At 38.5% G+C, this 18184-nt stretch overlaps 2 protein-coding genes across 6 annotated transcripts; both read right to left on the bottom strand.

The window, feature by feature from the left end:
- Positions 1 to 875: 875 nt before the first annotated feature.
- On the bottom strand, positions 876 to 12915 carry LOC109001772 (probable E3 ubiquitin-protein ligase RZFP34). Its single transcript, XM_018979172.2, has 12 exons — positions 12608 to 12915; positions 10044 to 10300; positions 9866 to 9953; positions 9721 to 9780; positions 9575 to 9607; positions 9267 to 9344; positions 9028 to 9071; positions 2927 to 2967; positions 2718 to 2800; positions 2545 to 2636; positions 2262 to 2373; positions 876 to 1494 (listed from the first exon to the last, which is right to left on the bottom strand). The coding sequence occupies exons 2-12, from the start codon at positions 10241 to 10243 to the stop codon at positions 1384 to 1386; spliced, it is 942 nt and encodes a 313-aa protein (XP_018834717.1). The 5' UTR covers positions 10244 to 10300; positions 12608 to 12915; the 3' UTR covers positions 876 to 1383.
- A 716-nt stretch (positions 12916 to 13631) lies between these two features.
- On the bottom strand, positions 13632 to 18126 carry LOC109001770. Of its 5 annotated transcripts, none has more exons than XM_018979164.2 (8): positions 18032 to 18126; positions 17789 to 17863; positions 17283 to 17554; positions 16285 to 16945; positions 15600 to 15799; positions 15259 to 15503; positions 14146 to 15040; positions 13632 to 13995 (listed from the first exon to the last, which is right to left on the bottom strand). In XM_018979164.2, the coding sequence occupies exons 2-7, from the start codon at positions 17807 to 17809 to the stop codon at positions 14346 to 14348; spliced, it is 2094 nt and encodes a 697-aa protein (XP_018834709.1). In that variant the 5' UTR covers positions 17810 to 17863; positions 18032 to 18126; the 3' UTR covers positions 13632 to 13995; positions 14146 to 14345. The 5 variants fall into 5 exon arrangements, with proteins under 5 accessions (XP_018834709.1, XP_018834711.1, XP_018834710.1 ...); XM_018979166.2 differs by having other exon boundaries at positions 14150 to 15040; XM_018979165.2 differs by having other exon boundaries at positions 17789 to 17857.
- Between the last annotated feature and the right edge of the window lie 58 nt (positions 18127 to 18184).

Below are 18184 nucleotides of genomic sequence, written 5' to 3'. Positions count from 1 at the left end.
AATCACTAAGTAAAAATAAAATAAAATAAAATACAATTCGGTAAAAATTTTCGGTAGAAAGTTTATGTGAGAATAGTATTTTTCATAAAAGAATAACAACAACTGCATGAGATATTTTAAGCACATGTTTGGATTCGAAAAATATTTCATCTAATCTCATTTTATTTTATCTCATCTTTATAATTTTCTCAAATTTTTACACAAAATATAATAAACAATTCAACTTTTTCAAATTTCAAAACAATAATAATATTCTAATAATATTTTTTTAACTTTCATATTTCATATAAAATCATCTCATCTAATCTAATCTTTGAATCCAAATTAGCCCTTATTCATTTTCATATTATTATTTAATATTTTATTATTCATTTTCATCTACTTTTTATTATTATTCACTACTATTTAATATTTTATCATTACTTTTTATCACTTTTTCATTACTATTTTAAGATAAATCATCTCACTATTTATCCTAAATCTTGAAACTCTTTATTAATATGACATATTGTAAATTTAATATGTTACCAGTTGGATTACCATTTTCGGCATTGCCTCGTCTTTACTTTATGATTTTCTATAATAAAATCTTTTTTTTTTTTTTTTCCTAAAGTGACTTCATTAGAGAAAAAACATTAGTTGTAATGTTTATATTTCTTCAGATTGTAAAAAATATTTAAATAAATAAAGAAATCCCAATCTAACCGTATTCGACAGATATCATAAAAAAATCGACGTCATCCCCCGTTCGTACTCGAAATGTCTCCACGATGGGTTAGCGACTTAGCGTAATGCGTCTGCCTCTCAGGAATCCAGGATAACCATTTTCCATGCATCTAATAGCAAGACCCAAGTATCATGGTCCACGGACAATCTCCACAAACTCAAAATACAAACGACTTTATTCACATATATTCACAGGTGGGACTGAGATTGCCAGTTAACCCCACTTCTACAGGATGCTGTGACAAATCTCCTAGGTCTGTAGGGCATGACGACTGAGGATGATCAAGAAAGTAACTCTTCAAGATCACCATAAGAGAGTAAAACAACATTGTCTGTGCATGATCACCTCAGATGGGGTTTTATGAGTTACAAGAATACAATGAGACAGCCAAAAGACAAAAAAGGAAAAAACAATTTAGGACACAAGGAGTACGAAAGCGGAGCACGACAGCTCTCCTGGCAGAGAACACGCCACAGGATAGGGTGGATCGTGACAGATCTCCCGGCAGAGAACAAGATGCAGGACCAAGAAATATCACGATTCCCTTTACTCATGAATGCAGCTCGGTTTGAAAAAACCCGATTACTTGGCATTCATTTGAGTACAGTTGTAGATGTCATTGCCTTTTCCAGTCCATTCTAGCCACTCTCACTTGCTCAGCCCCTTGTTTGGCGAGTGTTGTAGGATTTGCAGTTCAAGCATTTCTGAGCCACTACATGGAACTGCACATTTGATGTTTTCCCACAGTCATTGCAAAGGATCCAAACCTGTGAAACGGTATTTCCATTAGATGTTCATAAACAGTAACAACCATAGTTAATATTCTGGTGAACTCTTCACACTGGGGACAGAATGTATATAGTAACAGCATCTGGCATACTTCTGGACAGTCGTGGTTCTAACAATTTAAGAAAGCTAGAGAGGAATTGGCACAAAATACTACAAACAGGGTTAAACAAGGGTTCCCGCAAGGATGTTAAATTTATAAAAACGACACAATCGGTTGAGGCTAAAGTTCAATTATTTATTTCTTATTTATTATTTATTTATAATGACGAGGGAACCACCCCAGAATCCTTAGGATTCACCCATGAAACCTATACCTCCGGAGAGACTAGTAGATTCGTTTGTTTTTACAACTCTTTTTAACTCATCCCATCTCATCTAATCATTACAATTTTTTTAAATTTTCACAAAATAAAATAAACAATTCAACTTTTTCAAATCTTAAAATAAAAATAATATTAAAAAATAATATTTTAACAATATTTTATCCAATTTTCAACTTTTATCTCAACTCATCTTATCTGCAAAAACAAACCAGTAACATAACCCACTGCCATAGCCTCCCACTTAAATCGCAGTTTGATCCCAGGGGAAATCGAACCTGTGACATAGGCTTCATGCACACAAATTCGCCCTTACCACTTGGGCTACCCATGGGTGAGTTTGAGTAGTTCCAAACCAATTGGAACAGTGAAATTGGATTATTATTTGTAGATTTAAACCCAGAGAGAGAGAGAGAGAGAGTGACCATTTTATTTTGATAAGATTCTGGCATTGGGGTAGCTGCAATCTCCATGTCAAATTTCTCCCATACCTTGGACATGTCACAAACAGACTTGGAGCAGAGAGGGCAAGCATATCTGTTTGATTGTCAACATGATATGTAGCAAGTCAGTAAGGCAGAATGCCAAACATGCGTAATTGAACCAAAAAAAAAAAAAAAAAAGAGGAAACAAAGTAAGCAAGAAATAATTGAAAAAAAAAAAAAAACAGAGAGGAAACAAAGTAAGCAAGAAACTGCCAGCACTCACTGAAGATGATCCTGCATCTCCTTCAAGCAGTTTTTGTGGATGGTGTGTCCACATGGCAAAACAGTCACATCATTTCTTGAATCAAATAAATACTGCAGATCACCATTTTTTAAGGTTCAAATTTCATCTAAATCAATGTTACATCAACGGAAAAAAATGGAAAGCATGTATACCTCAAAACAAACAGGGCAATCATGATGCATGGCTCCTTCTACACAAGGGTGGCTGTTCTTCAAAAGCATCGAGTAGCAACAACCTTCATCACGATCAAGTATATAATAAGCATAAGCACAAACATACGATATATTACTTGAAATAATTATCTGTAAGCTCCCAAACTAGAATCTTAGCTCACACATTTAAGAAGAGAAGAGCATCTTACCACACTTGTAGCAGTGGAAGAAATTCTCACGCCCTCCAATTCTACAACAAAGCATATTGAAAAAAAGTGTCTAAAATAAGGAAATTGACATAGAAAACAGAATATAAAGACTCTAATGGCTGTTGGGGACTTAAAGGGGCAGAACTTGCATAAATTATAGAGATTCAATGTGATGATAGGCAATCACTTTTTTTTTTTTATAAGTAAGAAGTAATTGTATTGATAAAGATAGACATAGCCCAAGTACATTGGAGGTATACATAAGAGTACACCAAGTTAAGAACTAGAAACTGTTACAAGAAAATCATGGAAGCTGAAACCATTTAACTCTAAAGCAATGGCCCACATAAATAAAGTCTTCCAAAAAAAGCTCATAAACTCCTCAGAGGATCTTTCATGATCCTCAAAAAGTCTATCATTTCTTTCTCTCCAAATACACCAGAAAATACAAATAGGAGCCATCTTCCACATAACTGCAATCTGTGGTGTCCCTGTGAGCCCTCTCCAGCTAGCTAGTAATTCCACCACCCTTCCCGGCATTACCCATGCTAGTCTCATTCTGCTGAAAAAATAATTCCATGTGTCCCTTGCAAAATCACAATGTAAGAGTAGATGATCTACCATTTTCCTACTATTTCTGCACATACAACACCAATCTATAATTATGAGTCCACGCCTTCGTAGGTTATCCATAGTTAGTATCTTCCCCAAAGCTGCTGTCCAAACAAAGAAAGCAGCCTTATGAGGTGCTTTACTCCTCCACATGTTCTTCCACGGAAAATTGGGCCTATCTTGAGCTGTAAGTACATCATAGAAAGAGCATACCGAGAATTTCCTTCTCTTAGAAGATCGTCATTCCATCCTATCTTCAGCTGGAACCTCAATAGAGATGTTATACAGCAAGCTGAAAAAGTCCACCAACTCGGTCACTTCCAAATCTTGTATCTCCCTAGCGAGGTTGATTTTACACTCCTGTGAGCCATGTCTAGCTGCCCTCACATCAGCCACCATACTTTCCTTTTCTCATGCAATTCTGAAAATAGTAGGATAAGCATCCTTGAGAGCCATATCTCCCACCCACACATCATTCCAAAAGCAAATTCTGCTGCTCACCCCCAAAATCAACCTAGTATTACTCGAGAAGACCCCCCACCCTAGTCTAATATACTTCCACAACCCAACACCATAAGCCCCCCTCCCCTCATTAGAACACCAGCCCCCCCTTGCACTCTCATACTTCGCATCAATTACCCATTTCCATAAAGCTTCCATCTCATGATTATAACGCCACAACCGTTTCCCTAATAGAGCCTTATTAAAGACCCTAACATTACATACCTCTAACCCACCAGCTCTCAATGGAGTACATACTTTATCCCATCCAACTAGATGAAATTTAAATTCCTCACCTAGTCCACTCCACAAAAAATCATATTGGATTTTCTCAATTCTAGATGCAATGCTTGCTGGGAGGGGAAATAAAGACAAGAAATAAGTGTGAAGATTAGAAGAGTGCTCTTAATAAGTGTGATCCCCTTCCCTTGATAAGTATAGCCTTTTTCACCCAGCCAGCCTACACTCTAATTTCTTTAACACCTCCTTCCAAATTGTCTTAACTTTAAAGGTTGCACCAAATGGGAGACCAAGATACTTCAACGGTAGCGAGGAAACCCCACACCCCAAAAAGCTAGCCAACCCTGTAATATTTCGCACCTCACCCACCGCAACCATCTCCGTTTTAGCAAGATTTATCTTTAACCCGGATACCACTTCAAAACAAAGTAAGATAGCCTTCAAAACCTTAATGTGTCCTGCATTAGCATCACAAAACAACAACGCATCATCTGCAAACAAGAGGTGAGAAATAGTGATGGAGCCATAGTTAGAAGCCCCTGCTGAAAATCATAAAAAGAATCCACCCTCTACGGCAGCCGACACCATTCTACCAAGAGCCTCCATCACAAAGACAAATAAGAGTGGAGATAGTGGATCGCCTTGTCGTAGCCACCGTGAACTATTAAAGAAAACGCGTCGTTGACATACATTGCATCATCCACCCCCTCCATCTTTCCCCAAAACCACATCTACTTAACAAATAAAACAGGAAATTCCAGTTGACGAGGTCATAGACCTTCTCCATGTCCAATTTACATAAAATACCCGGTACTCCCGACTTAATCCTGCTCTCCAAGCACTCATTGGCTAGAAGAATCGAGTCCAATATTTGTCTACCTCTTACAAAAGCATTTTGAGACTTAGAAATGATTATGTCCATTACTGTGCTCATCCTATTGGCAAGTATCTTGTACAAGTTGCCCACAAGGCTAATAGGCCTGAAATCCTGCATCTCTATTGCACCAACCCTTTTAGGGACAAGTGCAATAAAAGTAGCATTTAAAATTTTATCAAATTTTCCAAATGAGAAAAATTCCTGAAAAACCTGCATAACTGGTATGAAAAAATGCCATGGTAAAGTCATCCGGACCCATCACTTTGTCCTTATTCATTTTGCCAATCACTAGTCGTACCTCTTCTTCTTCCAATGGTCTCTCCAACCAAGCCATACTATTTTGATCGATGACCTCAAAATCTAAACCATCAACTTTTGGCCTCCATGCAAAGGGTTCCGACAACAATTGTTTGAAATGTCCAGCTACAGGATCTTTAATTACTGTTTGATATGAGGATACACCTCCATCTATATTCATGGATTCTATGGCATTGAACCTCCTATGTGAGTTTGCGACTCAATGGAAAAACTTAGTACATTTATCCCCCTCCTTAAGCCACAATACTCTTGACTTTTGCCTCCACGAGATTTCCTCCATTAAAATCAACCTTTCTAACTCTGAGACAACTTGCCCTTTGCGTTCGTTCTCCTCTTCAACACCCTCCAAACTTTTTAGTTCCTGTAGTATATTCTTTTTTTGTAAGGTTACATTATCACATACCTGTTCATTCCATTTCTTTAAATCCATTTTCAAAGCCTTCAATTTCCAGCCAATACTTTGCTCGGAGTGCCCTCTAGTTGATAAGAATTCCACCATTATCTCACCAATTCCACAAATCCCTCCGTTTTTAGGGCACATATTCTCAAATTTGAATGGTCTTCTACCCCCTGGAATTCCTCCACAGTTAGCACTATGGGAAAGTGATTAGAGCATACCCGAGGGAAGTCTTTTCTTACATGAATCTGGAAATTGCATTTCCAATGTAGGAGATATGAGGAATCTGTCCAGCCTTGACCAACCTTGATTATTAGACCAAGTATAGTCTCCATCCATGAGAGGTAAGTCCATAAGGTCTAACTCAAATATTAGATCCGAGAATTCCACCATTGCATGGTTTTGTCTCCCCACTCCCGACCTTTCGCTAGGAAATCTTGTCACATTAAAATCTCCACCAATACACCAAGGGACCTCCCACCTAGGGCTGTAATCGAGCCGAGCCGAGCCAAGCTTTGGCTTGCCAAGCTCGGCTCGACTCAAAATACTCGAGCTCGAGCTCGAGCTCAAGCCCAAACTCGAGTTTTTTTTTATTCTGTGGTGGAGCTCGACTCGATAAACTTAACTCTTAATTTGAGCTTGAGCTCGAGCTCGTCCACAAACGAGTTCGAGTCGAGCCGAGCCGAGCTCGAGTTCAAATTGTTTATTTTTTTATTTTTTGAATAAGATTTAATAATTAATAAATTAAAAAAATAAAAAATATAATATTGAATTTATACAACTAACAAGTAGAACTTTCATTGAATTATAAAATTTTCAAAAATTATAAATAATTAATATCCAACTAGTTGATATTTATCCAAAAGAACAATATATTATATGTGTGTATATATTATTAATATATACACTTAATATGATAGCATATATCTATTTCATATATGGTTCCCACATACTAGTATATGAAATTATTAAATTTTATCGACTAATTATTATACAAATTATAAAATATACCTATGAAATATATTCTCTATAGGCATAAGTAATTAAATTACATATTATATATTTAGTTATAAAAGTAGTATGCTTATATTATTAGCTAATACATATATATATGTATATATACTTAGGTGTATATATATATATTTATCAATATATGAATAAGTTTTAATTGAGTCGAGCTAACGAGTCGACTTGAGCATAAACGAGCGGGCCTTAATGAGCCTTAGTCTAGTCGAGTCGAGTCGAGTCGAGTTTTGTCGGGTATGTGTCATTTACAAACCGAGCGGATATCTGTTTTCACGAACGAGCTTTTTTTTTTTCACGAGTCGAGTTCGATTTGAGTTTAACCGAGCGGACTATCGAACAGACTGGTTCATTTACAGCCCTACTCCCACCAAGTACATAAGCCTGCCAGCTCATCCCAAATCAACCGTCGCTCGCAATCTACGTTAGGGCTATAAACCCCCACAAAAGCCCATACAAAACCATCTATAGAATTTTTAAAAGAACACCCCACCGAATATTCTCCCACAAATTCATCAATATTCTCCACTACTCTCTTGTCCCACATCACGAAAATACCCCCCGAAGCCCCCTGTGAAGGTAAGTAATACCATCCTACATACTGACAGCTCCAAATACTCCATATAGTTCTAATTCGAAGGCGTTTGTTGATCTCATTCAACCCCTACATTCCATAGGCAATCACTTGACAACATAGTTACAATTTCCACACACTGGGACCCTTCACACCCACACACATTTGTATTTGTAAACATATACATGCGTGTATAATAGCTTTGACAAGAACCCTAGACGAAAAGGTGCCGGGAGAGAGAATAGGAGCAATTGGGCAGTCGCGTCTGAATATTTGGTGGGGATGTGCCAAGTCTTAGAAGGACTTTGTGGCTCGGCCATGACCGAGCCATGGCACCTTGAACCCATGACAGGTCGTGGCCCAGCCTTGGCTGCACCACGACCCATGCCACGAGCAAGCCATGGCCCGTGCCACATGCAGGCCATGACCCGACCTTGGTCGTGCCATGGCCCTTGCCCTGCAGCCAGTAGGACACACCCATGACCATGCCACAGCAGACTATGGGCGAGCTACAGACAAGCCATGGCCTTCCCTCAGCCGTGCCATGGCCCATACCTCAGCAGCACCAAGGACCAGCCATGGATAGGCCACGACCACACTTGGCCTGCCCATCAGCAGCCCACAAGGGCCAACTAGAGGCTAGCCACGGGCCAACCTACAACATGCCATGGCAAGCCACTTCAAGGCCATGGCCCAAGCAAGGCCAGGGCCAATCCATGGCCACCAAGGAGACATGGAGGAGGGGACTCAAGGCTTCTAGAAGATAAGGTTTGTTGGAGAGGATAGAGACAGGATCAAGCACGACTCTCAAGTGATTACACAAGATAAGGTAAGAGTCCAAGATTGACTCTAAGAGAGACAGAGAGAGGAAGAGTCCAAGATGAAGCCAAGACGAACCAAGAGACATGAGGGCACTATGTGGCCGGCCACCAAGAGGGGATAAACCTATCCCTACATTTTAGCCATTATCCCCTAGCTTTTAGACCTTATCTCCTATGTTTTAGACTTTATTTTCCTAACTTTTAGCATTTCATTTGTGTAGGAACTTTGCTAGAAAACCCTATAAATAAAGGCCTTGTGACCTAGTTTTGATTCATTCTTTGGCTTTTAGAAATTTCGGCTAGGCTTGTTTAGTTCTTTAGATTTTCGGTGCCAGGGTGATTTGCTCTACACTTGAGCTACTAGGGTGCAATTCGTGAATCCCTTGTAGAGAGTGGCTCTTTGCAATCCGTGAATAAGAGTGACTCAATTCTAAGTTATTTTCTTGCTTGCATTCCAAACACCTACCTGAACCCTCATTCAACTCAAACACCAACCTTTAACCTCATATTGTTGAATCTAGGCTTGTGGGAGGAGATCTTGTGTTTCCCTTGATTGGTCTAGAAGGCTTCATCATTTGGATCTAAGGAGAGGAAGGCTTATGTTTAAGGGCTAGACCGAGGCTCTTAACAAGCTCTCCCTTGTAGATGTATATACATGGACCAGATTCATTAATCAGAAGTAGTTATTCGCTCAATATGATCTAAAGCCTAACCAAATAGAGACATGATCAATCATACCTGCAAATTCCACAGCCATGGCAATGATACTGTGCCTTAGATGTCTGCAACATAACAAGATAGAAGCAATCAAATCAATCTGTCCACTTGAACTACGGGTTCAAAGACATCAAGCTGACAACAGTTTAAAATAAGACTATGTAACACAGACAAAGTTATGATGCAGTTTTACAACCATGCCAAGGTCCTTGTTACTTTTTTTTTTTTTTGGGGAGGAGGGGAAAGAGATAACTACTCACATCATCATCAAACAATTTGCAAGTCTCGCAGAAGAATCTCCCCATGCATACACCACAATTAATACATACTTGTTGAACCTGTAATAGCAGCAGCCAATGTAATGAGCAACTTGAGTTAGATTAAAATAGTTAATTCAAAGAGATCACCATAACAAGAATTTTAGGGAAAAATAATGTCATTTGAGCGAAACATATTACTGTCCATAGTTATCAAGCCATTTCTGCAAGCATAAGCTCTGTAATTTTGCATTCCCATTTATGAAGTACCTAACAAAACTCTAATACATATAAGTAGTAACTACTCTCACCTCTTGTTCAGTGCCGCAGAGTGAACATATCACCTGAAAATATTGAAGAAGGAATACTTCTTTAAGTGTTAAGGGGTACTACAACCATGAAGAATGCATCAAAAGCCAGAAAAACAGAGGAAACTAAAACTCTTGAATATTTGCACCTGTCTCACTTGATGGCGTGGAATGTCATGTCTATGCTTGTGATCAATTTTAATGTTATTCTGTATGACAACAGACGAGTAAAAATCAAACGACATTTAAAAAGTCACATATATTATAGATTGAGGATGACAGAGAACAAACAACCTTTGCCTCATTGTGACAGTGACGACAATCAAATATCTCATTGCAACAAGGAGCTCTAATGCGGCATCTTCTACGATAATGCAAACATCTGTAAATAACAATGTATGACATCAGTCATCAACATTTTGGAAAAATAAGGGGCAAATAAAAATTGGCAGGTAAACAAGCAGGACTTTACCCGTATTGCAAAATTCCTTTCTCCAATACTTCAGCAGTGTGTGCAGAACCTGTTGACCCGTCTGCAAGTATGCATTCTTGATTGGACCGTTTAGAGCACATAGCCTCTGTTCCATTACTTTTACAAGTTGTATATTGGATGTCTTCCAGCACAAATTGTTGAGCCTCAAAATGCTTAATTTCCATAGCCACTTCCCCCATTGGATCCTTGGGATGAACAATATGAACTACCTAGAAGCTGGCAATAAGCTAAAGCACCTGCATATAGGAACAAGTTTTGGAATCATTCTAAAACTTCAAAACACATTTTTTCAGTCACCCGACCATGCCAGGCAAACATCTCATGATACTGTAGCTTTCTTCTATACAGCTGCAGAGCAATGGAAATCAGCAACAACATAATCCAAGAAAGGTTGAACAGCTCCAATCAGCAATACTTGGAGAGAATGGTTCATCAATAACAAGCAGATCTATAAGAGTCCAATATAATGGAAATCCCAAGCTTCCAGCTGTGAATAGTAACCAATAGCATCGCACGATCATTTGATTCCATGAAGAGGTCTCAGAACCAAATCCACTATACTGGACGGGATGCCCCAACCTAAGGTAAAACCAATACATCATCTGATCAAATGTGATCTAAGAAGTAAGAAGGTAAAATCATGGGCAAGAGTACGTGAGCTTGAAGAAATGTGCCATGTAATTTTCCGACAAGGACAAGCCTACCTCAATTGGCAACTCTGCTACTGGTCTCCATCGAGAACAGAACTTACCAAAATCTTAAACATTACGTCAAATGACTTGAAAGGCTTTTCTCCACTCATAATTTAGCTCACCTGTGTATTAGTAAATTCTCTCATTATCTAACTAATAAGTCTTGAAGTGCAACAATTGTCATAATCGGAAGGTATGGTTGCCAAAGAGGAAATTCAGTCTCCTCCAAGAATGAGGCTTATTCAAGAAGATGCAGTCCTTTCGCAGTTAGTGATGCCGCATCTCTCTCCACCAACATGGATCATAAATTGACAGGCTTCAAGAAACTTCAAGATTAAGAAAGGAGAGAAAGACCTATCCAGCTTCTTAAGGGTCAATCAATTATATTAAAGACCAACCACTTAGAGAAGTGTTGAATTCATACCTATTTCCCAGGCATGATTACAATGACCTATCTTAGCGTTTTAAAACCGAGTGAAGAACAGTTCCTATTGCTTTAATCCTAACAATGAAAAAACCTAACAAACTGTTTGTTTCCACAGTACAATTTTAAATATTGGAGGGTCTAGAGGGTTCACAAAGACAAGTTTTTTTTTTTTTTTTTTTGAGGGGTGGGTAAAAGAAGAAGAAAGAAAGCCCAAGCACAGGCCACTGGCGATAAAAGAAGAAATGACATTGTGGTGGCCTTTCTTCAGTCAGTCAGTTCAAGTTAACTTCCTAAAGTAAAGAAACAAAAAGAGAGAAGGGAAAAAAATAACCATCTATCCTAGCCATCTCGATTTACTTTATCTCTGCCTTTAGAATAAGCAGCTATTGATGAAATTGACCTATGTAATGAACCAAGCATCATCACCTGCAACCCAAAATATTAAAATGCCTACAACATGGATGAAGAAGCTACAATACTGCTAGACATGTATGAGCAACGTTCCAGAAATGCCCATTTAATTGAGTACCGTCGTTTCAAGACTACCGGAGCAACATCAACCCTGCTAAGAAACTGTTTTATTGATCTTCAACCACAGTAAAAATCACCCAAGAAGGTCATAAATACTTTTTTGTTTTAGAAGTGAAGGTCATAAATACTTGAAAATGCAAATGAGACCCACCAAATGAACATCTCAACTACAAACAACCGTGTAGCTAATGGTAACAAAGAATACCTACCGAAACAAGACAACACCACTGGCACTTCACTTCTCGTAAGAATTTAAAATTTCAAGCAAAAACGTACGCATAAAATTAGTACAAGAACGCAAACGTATAATAAGTCATTAGCGGTAAAAAAAAAAAAAAAAAAACTCAACACAACCATCACCAGACTCTAATGAAATTCAACAACCAGAATCTAGCTGCAGAAGCATTTAATGGAGCGGGAGACCGATCGAGTGAAACTTTCCTCGGTTAATTAGGCCTCAACGAATTCGACCAAGAATCACAACCACAGCAGTTCACGCGTTGAACGGAAAGGAAACAGCTAAACCCCGAATTTCACGAATTCAGTTATTCAACCAAAAAAAAAAAAAGACCACCACGCACGCATGCGCGCAAACGAAAAGAAGCAATGACACTCTCAATCATCTAGTTTCATCAACCCTGCAGAACTTTTTGGAACACCAAGAAAAAGAAAATTGAAATTTCGAAACCTCTTCAACTAAACCACAACATGCAACATTTCATATAACTTCCTATCTCCTCTGCATAAATTTCTCAGAAACCAAATAAAATGTTACCCAATCTACGCCCCTAAAAAAATCAACATCTACATTACTAAGTCTAATAAAGGGCCACTCAAACACGACTGAACAAAACGAAACTATAAACCGTACGAAATTAACAACAGAAACGAACTTTCAATCTGCGGGGAGACGTCCCGGTCGCCAACTCGGAAAAGCGAATCCCGAGTAGATCCGAGTATATCTTCGGAGCTCCGATTCAACTTCGCTTGCCGTGTTAACGTTGAGTTTGCGTAAGAGAGAGTTCGAAAGTTAGAGATCAAGACGACGAAAGAAAATTTGAAACCGAGTCCTATTTATAGCTTTGAAGAAATCAGTTTCTTCAAGAACCTTCGCCACGGAAGCTACGAGCCAAGGATTTGCTTTTTACAGGTCTTACGAAATTACTCACTCTCGTCGCCTAAACATATCTTCGACCTCTTGAAGACGAACCCACAAGGAATCTAATCAACGTAAAAAACAAGTGCGTCCACTCCGTGCGATCCCAGACGGAGTCACGGAAGCAGTATTCTAATCGGACGGCTGAAAAAAAGGAATTACGGTATTTATTATGAGTTTGCTTGCCTCGTAATTCTACCCCTAAATTGTCGGTCCCTTTGAACAGTCTGCCCTTCTCGAAGCGATCTGTTAGATTGTTCTCTGGACTGAAAAACCAACGGCCAGGATCTGAGACATTCATATGTCTCGTCATGACGTTGATCAGTGAATGATTACCGCAAGTTTATTTATTAGAGAAAGCAAGTTGGACGGCTACGCGTGTTACGATAGTCGGCTCAGATTGTGATTGTTTGCCACGTCTCCAACCGACCAGACAAGGGAGTGGTGCGTTTTAACGTGCTAGAATCACTAATTATGACTATGACGTGGAAGGATTGAAATAACATGATAGAAAAAATAATTAGACTATTAATATTAATATAAAAATTTATCTAATTGATTAACATAAAAAAATAATTAGATCTTATTTTATTATAAATAAAATAAGTCTCCCAGACAATAACTGGTGTGTTCTCTACAAATACGACGAAATCAACATTTATTTTATATTAAAAGAAATGACATAGTTAATCATATCGTATAAAGAGTATACACAGTGTATGGAGAGCCACGGGCCACGTAGGTAGGTTGATGTCCGGGAATTCATACAATATATACATCTATTTTCATTCATTAAATATCATATACAGAGGTTTTTTTTAATAAGAGTATAGAAGATCAACATATTGCAATGTACATTTTGAGGATAATGGGCTCTATCATTTCATGCAAACACACGGAAAGAACCTCTCCTCCGTTGAGTAAGGAACACGCCAACGCGGCATACTTTGTACATTTTATGAATTAAAGGTTTTTTTTTTTCGTCTTTGACATTGGAACTTATCTTCATTCTTCATATCATGACTGTAATCTGGGTTGAATAATTTTCGTAATTTGAGCAAGGGTGATAGACAGAGTGTAGGATGCTGAAGCCACATCGTCCACGGACTCTACCCTCCTTATTTGCTGCAGTCATAAAGTTGATATGTTTCAGCCAATAAGGAAATTCTAAAAGAATGAGAGGGAACAAAAAAAAGAAGAAGAAGAAGAAGCTGAAAATATGAATCGTGGTCAGTTAGATAAACAGAGGATGGTTTTGAAACTGAAGAAATGTACCTACAGAAGCAAAGATTGGCATGTTCATGAATAAACGCTGTCTCGTGCAATCAAACCGTGCTGATTTTAATTCTGACTTGTTTCCAAGTTGTATATGAGCCAATAAAAACACATGGCTTCACAGGCCCCCATTGAAACTTTTGGCTGAAGAAGATTCAGCTCAATTGAAGATGCTCAATAGCCCTTTGTAAATGGTAGGTTCAATGAAGACCGGGAAAAAGCAGAATACTATCTGCCATTTGAGAGTTAATCTCAGGAGGTAATGGTTGGAGTAAGCCACTATTAGACAAATCTTCTAAACCTTTGATGTCCTGTTGCAAGCGAGTGGCATGTAAAATGGCATGCTCCAGAACTAGAGGATCATCAGGGGGGTTCTGCAGAAGGGTAAGCAATGTCTGCCGATAAACTTGAGCAGCCAATAATGGTCTTGCAACCTGCCGATTTTTACATAAAATTGCCACCTTGATAACATGCTTACAGAGATTTCCCACCCTTGACCAGGGGCAATCACAGAGGGCGAATTCCGAACCAGGGTTCCAAACTGTATACGCCAAGCTTCTGTCTGTTTGAGAAATGACTTTTGCAAACTCAAGATTTTGCTCATCCAGTATCACATCAATGTCAACAATGTGTAATGCCTGATACCAAGCGTTGGTTGAGAAAGACTTGTCCCTCAGATTTTCAAGATACCCAGTCTCCACACTGTATTGTTCTAACCAATTTAAGGAGTGAAATTCTGTCGTCAGAAAGTGCATCAACCAGTCAACTCTTGCCCAGGAATTAGCATGTTGATCATTGAAAAGCTTGGATTTTAACCTCAAATGGTAGGATTCAATGGCAGCAAGAATCTCCGGACTGGCCACAGGAAGAGACCTTACACCAGTAACCCACAACTCTGCCAAAAATAAAAGCACGCTAGAATTGAGATAAGATTTGCATGTAACGGTTCACAATGTTTGGGAGATCCATGGTCCTGAATTATCATTATAACAATAAGGAAGAATGAAAAGACAGATAAATAACAGTACAGGGAAAAATGATAATGGCCCTATAACAGTGAAGAAGTCATTCCAACATGAAATAATAAAAAACCATGCTTAAATGAGCAAATACCTATGGTTGGTAGCCATCGGATCTTGAAATAATCCATAAATGCACATTGATCAACAAATACTTGCATAAACTCTTCAATTGCGTCCACAGCATTTGGCCCACTTCTTGTGCAATATAAAAGCCAGCCTAAGTACTTAAACATCTCTCGCTGCACATCAAAGTTGCAGCATTTCTTTAAAAGACTTCTTATCCAAGTGCGCCGAATACGCCAGACACATAATAGAACCCGGCATTGGAAAACCTCTCTGCATGTAAGCATGATCACAGCAACAAAATTAAAAAAAAAAATTTATTTAAATCAAAACCATATAAATAAAGCTGGAATGCCTACTATGATTTACCTTATAATGGAAACCTCAAAAGAAGGATCATCTACCAGAAAGGCATTGAGTCTCCATCTGGGGTCTTTGGCATGGATTCTTTCAGCAAGTAAGGCAATCCACTTATGGATACCTTGACCGACAAAAGAAGAGGTAATGACCCAAGCAACCGGAATTGCATTGTGGGATGAGTCAAAAACGAGTAAAGTACACAGGGGATACTGTAAAGAGAAACCAAACAAAAAAGGAAGTTTTAAGCATGTAGTAGCATTTAATCATAATCAATAAGTGCAAGCATGAAGAAGATCCTTCAGCTGTTTATACATCCAAACTATCCAGTGACATTAAATTTCTATAGTTAAAGAAAGAGGAATCAGAATGATATTGATTCTGAAATGTTAACGAAAAGAAAGGTTTGCGCACAACTATTATATACATGTATCACAAATCATTCAAATGGATCCCAAATCCATAACATGTATTCCTCTCTTCAACTCCTCTTAAAATATTATTCATATCGTTAGTTGTTACAAATTTTGTTACCACCCTACTACTAGCCTAACAGCTACTATTCAAGTTACTTCAATATCTTAAGTAATGATATAGCTGAAAATTATTGCATATCCTAATCTCAAGGCAAAGGACTGGAAACTTAAAGCATCATTATGAGGGAAACATGGAAATGATAAAAATGGAAGGATGGTACCTTAAGTTTTTTCAAGCCAAATGTCGAATGAGAAGCTATCGAACCATTATGTCCATAATGGACCATCTGTTGCAGCTGCCACTCTGTCTGTATTCCCAAGATAAAGGGTTCTGAACTGGAGTTCTCCTGAAAGTAGAATACATGCTTTTGATGCCGTTGGACCCACATTTTAATACTGCATTCATCATTTGCATGTAACTCGTGAGAAGAGTTACGAATAAGCCTTTCCATGTTACGAACATCATTTCGAGTGAGAAAATCATCCCGATTATGGGGTCCACCATGCCCCTGCACCACCTCCATGTGATGCTGAATTACATTATCCAAAGATATCCCAACATAAAGCATAGACATCACTTTTTGGCGTAACTCTTCTGATATCCTTGGAGCATACATGGCTCTTGTCCCTAGAGCATCACGATCAAGTCTGCCATGACATGGGGCTCCTGTCTTATCTACATGCTTTCTTTGATTATAGATGATGAGGGCTAGGAGAGGGCGGGTATACAATCGTTTCACAGTGAAATGGCAAAGGCAACCTCTCATCATGTGACGCCTCCCTGGCCTGCTCCCCTTCCCTGATGCAGGCTTGATGTTTGAGACATCCCCCATTCCAGACTCACTTTCTCGGTAGTCTTCGGGACCATAAGAACACCAGTACCTGATGAATCACCATGAAGATTTATATGTTCAGTCAATGCAACTTAAATACAATTGTCAAAATGCACATCCTTTTTTGAACAAAAACTGTGAGCTCTTGGAATGTCCTTTGTTCGACAACATAATTATTTAAGACAGCTGAGCTTTATGGGAAAAACAATATCTATTTTGCACACTAATTAACCATTAATTTTTAAAAAACAAAAAAACAAATGCTACACCAAATCAGGATGCCAAGTAGACTAGAATAATGTTTTTTTTTCATTTTAAGGAAAAAGAAAGATAGAAAGATCCACTCGAGCACCACCAAGAGATTCCAAATTACAATCACTACATACAATGTGTACTCCAGATAGCCATCAACCCTCGGCTTGGTGATGCTCCCCTCAGGTCTCTTCCTACTTGACTCAATGCGGAAACTAGCAGGACATTCTGCATTAGAAGATTCTCCTTTGACAAAATCGTCCACTCTAGCATAAGGGATGAGAGCAATATCATCACCACCTTGGCGACCACCTTCTACTTTTACCCACTTTAAATGAGCAGCAGAAAACTCTTCAAAAGGAGGATCTTGCACTGGAAGGCTAAGAATATCTTCCATTCTCGGCATCTATGATTGAAATGAAATTAAGACAAGTAACAAACGTAATTTGAAATGACACTGAGCATCAGAGCCATCAAGCAGACAACGGGGCATGACAATATTTCAAAGCTGAAAAACACATTACATGAATAAAGAAAAGAAAGGAGTAGCAGTTTTAAGTTACTGCATGATAAGCTTGTTATTGCCATTTTCAGGCCTTTCTTTTGGTCGAGCAAAAGTGAGTTCCTGCTATTCATTTACCTTTGCTTCGTGGCCTTTCATGGTCCTTCAACTGCTACAGGCAATAAAAAGTTTCACAACCGCGAATTTCTGCAGCTAAACAGAAAAAAATAACTCCCATTAAGAAATGGAAATCCCCAACCCAAATTCCCAATACACAGAACAACTAGCAGAAAGGCCAGAAGATCGCTGGGCACAAAACAAGAAAATCAAAAACCCATTTCGGAAACCAGAAAATTTAATTAAAAAAAAAAATACAAGTACCTTTCGAGTATATGAATTCAACGGGCTGCCATAAGATTATGATTCAGAGGGTTTCTTAGATGTTTCTGTGGAGCTCTCTCTGTTATCAGATCGAATCAAAATTACCAAAACGATCATCAAAAGGACCAAAAAGTCCACACTCGGTAGTCTTTC

Source organism: Juglans regia, chromosome 8 (genome assembly GCF_001411555.2).
Source record: "Juglans regia cultivar Chandler chromosome 8, Walnut 2.0, whole genome shotgun sequence".
NCBI classification, from domain to species: domain Eukaryota; kingdom Viridiplantae; phylum Streptophyta; class Magnoliopsida; order Fagales; family Juglandaceae; genus Juglans; species Juglans regia.
This window is presented reverse-complemented; position numbering and strand designations above follow the sequence as displayed.

Coding starts and splice junctions, on each gene's coding strand:
- LOC109001772 (XM_018979172.2), bottom strand. CDS start 10,243: ATGGGGGAAGTGGCTATGGAAATTAAGCATTTTGAGGCTCAACAATTT. Junction 9,072..9,266: donor GCAAATTGTTTGATGATGAT/GTGAGTAGTTAT, acceptor GTTATGTTGCAG/ACATCTAAGGCACAGTATCA. Junction 2,374..2,544: donor GAGATGCAGGATCATCTTCA/GTGAGTGCTGGC, acceptor ACAATCAAACAG/ATATGCTTGCCCTCTCTGCT.
- LOC109001770 (XM_018979164.2), bottom strand. CDS start 17,809: ATGAAAGGCCACGAAGCAAAG. Junction 17,555..17,788: donor TGAAAGGCCACGAAGCAAAG/GTAAATGAATAG, acceptor TTTCAATCATAG/ATGCCGAGAATGGAAGATAT. Junction 15,504..15,599: donor TTTGAGGTTTCCATTATAAG/GTAAATCATAGT, acceptor GCTTACATGCAG/AGAGGTTTTCCAATGCCGGG.